This window comes from Contarinia nasturtii, unplaced genomic scaffold (genome assembly GCF_009176525.2).
Source record: "Contarinia nasturtii isolate CC-2019 unplaced genomic scaffold, AAFC_CNas_1.1 Cnas_scaffold_3145, whole genome shotgun sequence".
Lineage (NCBI taxonomy): Eukaryota > Metazoa > Arthropoda > Insecta > Diptera > Cecidomyiidae > Contarinia > Contarinia nasturtii.
In genome coordinates this window covers 1-2,021 of record NW_022200457.1, presented here as the reverse complement: position 1 = coordinate 2,021, position 2,021 = coordinate 1, and the positions used below count along the sequence as shown (strand labels likewise).

Sequence of the window (2,021 nt, the reverse complement as noted above, 5' to 3'; positions counted from 1 at the left end):
ATAAAAAAAATTCACGTTTATTCTCTGTTTTCGAATTCAATCGCATTGGAATGTTCACATCACCTAAGTAGACATTGGATCCGAGGAAAAATTTAGACAGCATTGGGCGAAAAAAAGTCATCAATTGTCATCGGTCACACAAAGGTTTCTTTGTTTTATTGAATTCCATTCTAATTTTGTGGAACAAAAACTAATATATTTTTTTCATATTCATCTCCAGAGAGCAAACCAAAAACAAAAACACCAAAGTCGCCCATTACGAAATACAATGTGTGTGATGTCAAAAAATGAACGAGACTAAAGACGCAAGTGGAACATTACCAAACGACAGTCTATCGTCAATATGGGATCGTACAAAATGTTCACAAACGGTTGATGGCAATTCTCCGCGTATTTTCAAATTGAATGTCGATTGTTTGGAGGAGATCTGTCACTATCTAACCATACGCGATTTATTGACACTCGGTCAAACGTGTAGATTAATGCAACAAGTGACTGGTGAATATTTCAAAGAGAATTACACAGAGGCCAGTAAATTTGGCGGTTGTTATGGAATCTATCGTGTATTTTGCAGTGATGGAACCGAACGTCCGGAAACATCTGGTTTCAATAAATTCGTTCGATACATATCCCATCGATCCAATGACCTTGCACCGTTGCGTTACATTGAATCGAATGCACCAAAGTTTATATCGGCCAAGCATCTCTTCTTAAACGGTATTCATCTGATATCGGGTCGTCTTCGTTGTCTCCAAACGATTTTAAATCAAATGGAAATCATTCAAATCATTCAATGTTCGATGCAATTCGATTTTTACGAATCGTTTCTAAAGTATTGCGGTAATTTAAAGCGGCTATACATTCAAAACGACTTAGGTGACATAATAAAACGTAATGAAAACGATTGGCTCCAAAAGACCTATGCAAAGCTTGAGCATTTGGAATTTGATGGTATGAAAGTGCGAACGTTTGACGTGAGTGAATTGGAGCGTTTCTTTCAATTAAATCCAAATGTCAATAGTTTTACAACGAATGTCACATTTTTGATGGAAAATCAAGACAAATTTCTGGCGAGTAACATTCGACTTGACACATTTGGCGTGAAGATTCATCGACAATCGTTTCGCTTTCGAATGGTTGATTTACAATTGAACACAATGACTATGACCTTTCAATTATTGAATCAACTCTACGAGCGTGGTTTTTTCAAGCAGCTACATTTACACGTAACATACATCGATGCTGAATATACAAATGCAATGATGTCATTGTACGGGCTGGAGAAATTGTGCATCAATCGAATCATTCGTAATTCAACATTCAATTTGCATCGCGTGAATACATTAAAAGAATTGGCAATTTTTGATATACTACCCACATTTGATGTAGACGTATTGGCACAAGAACTCACCAGATTGGAAAGTCTTTACATTTGCCGTGCAACATATGGTGATATTTTGGCATTCACAAGATATGCCACCAAATTGAATCGCATCATTTTAAAGGACACACTCAATTTGGACGCGAAGCGCATTAAAGTGGTGACATTGAATGAGGAACGAAAAAAATTGAAAAATGCACGAAAACTAACGATTTATCTACCGGATGATGTATTTATAGCGAGCAAATGGGCCACCGTTAACGGCGAAACTGATTTGAAATTTGTTAAAATTCAACGATCCGATTCGTACCGCTGGGACCACTATTATCAGTGACACGATGACGATGATCGGATTTCGAACACGAAAACAACAGTCGAGAAAAACAAACAAAGGGAACACTTGAAAGAAACAAAACAATGGAAAAATAACCGAAAATAACAAAAACATGAATGCAAAATTTAAAATACACAAATATTACCAAAAATAGAACGAACACCCAGGGGAATGACATTGCTAATGATTTATTTCGGTACTAGAAGTGCCATGAACTTTTCATATGAACGACTGAAAAATACGTTATCCACTGATGGTTGAACATAAAAACAATAATAAAGTAACACAAGGGAAAAACATGTTAGA

General features: G+C 36.2%; 1 protein-coding gene across 1 annotated transcript; it reads left to right on the top strand.

The window, feature by feature from the left end:
- Positions 1–6: 6 nt before the first annotated feature.
- On the top strand, positions 7–2,015 carry LOC116349803. The gene is made up of 2 exons (XM_031781402.1): positions 7–144; positions 221–2,015. Exon 2 carries the CDS (start codon positions 288–290, stop codon positions 1,713–1,715), a length of 1,428 nt encoding a protein of 475 aa, XP_031637262.1. The 5' UTR covers positions 7–144; positions 221–287; the 3' UTR covers positions 1,716–2,015.
- The last annotated feature ends 6 nt before the right edge of the window (positions 2,016–2,021 follow it).

Excerpts from the sequence above, each read along its gene's own strand:
- LOC116349803 (XM_031781402.1), top strand. The coding sequence starts at position 288 with ATGAACGAGACTAAAGACGCAAGTGGAACATTACCAAACGACAGTCTA.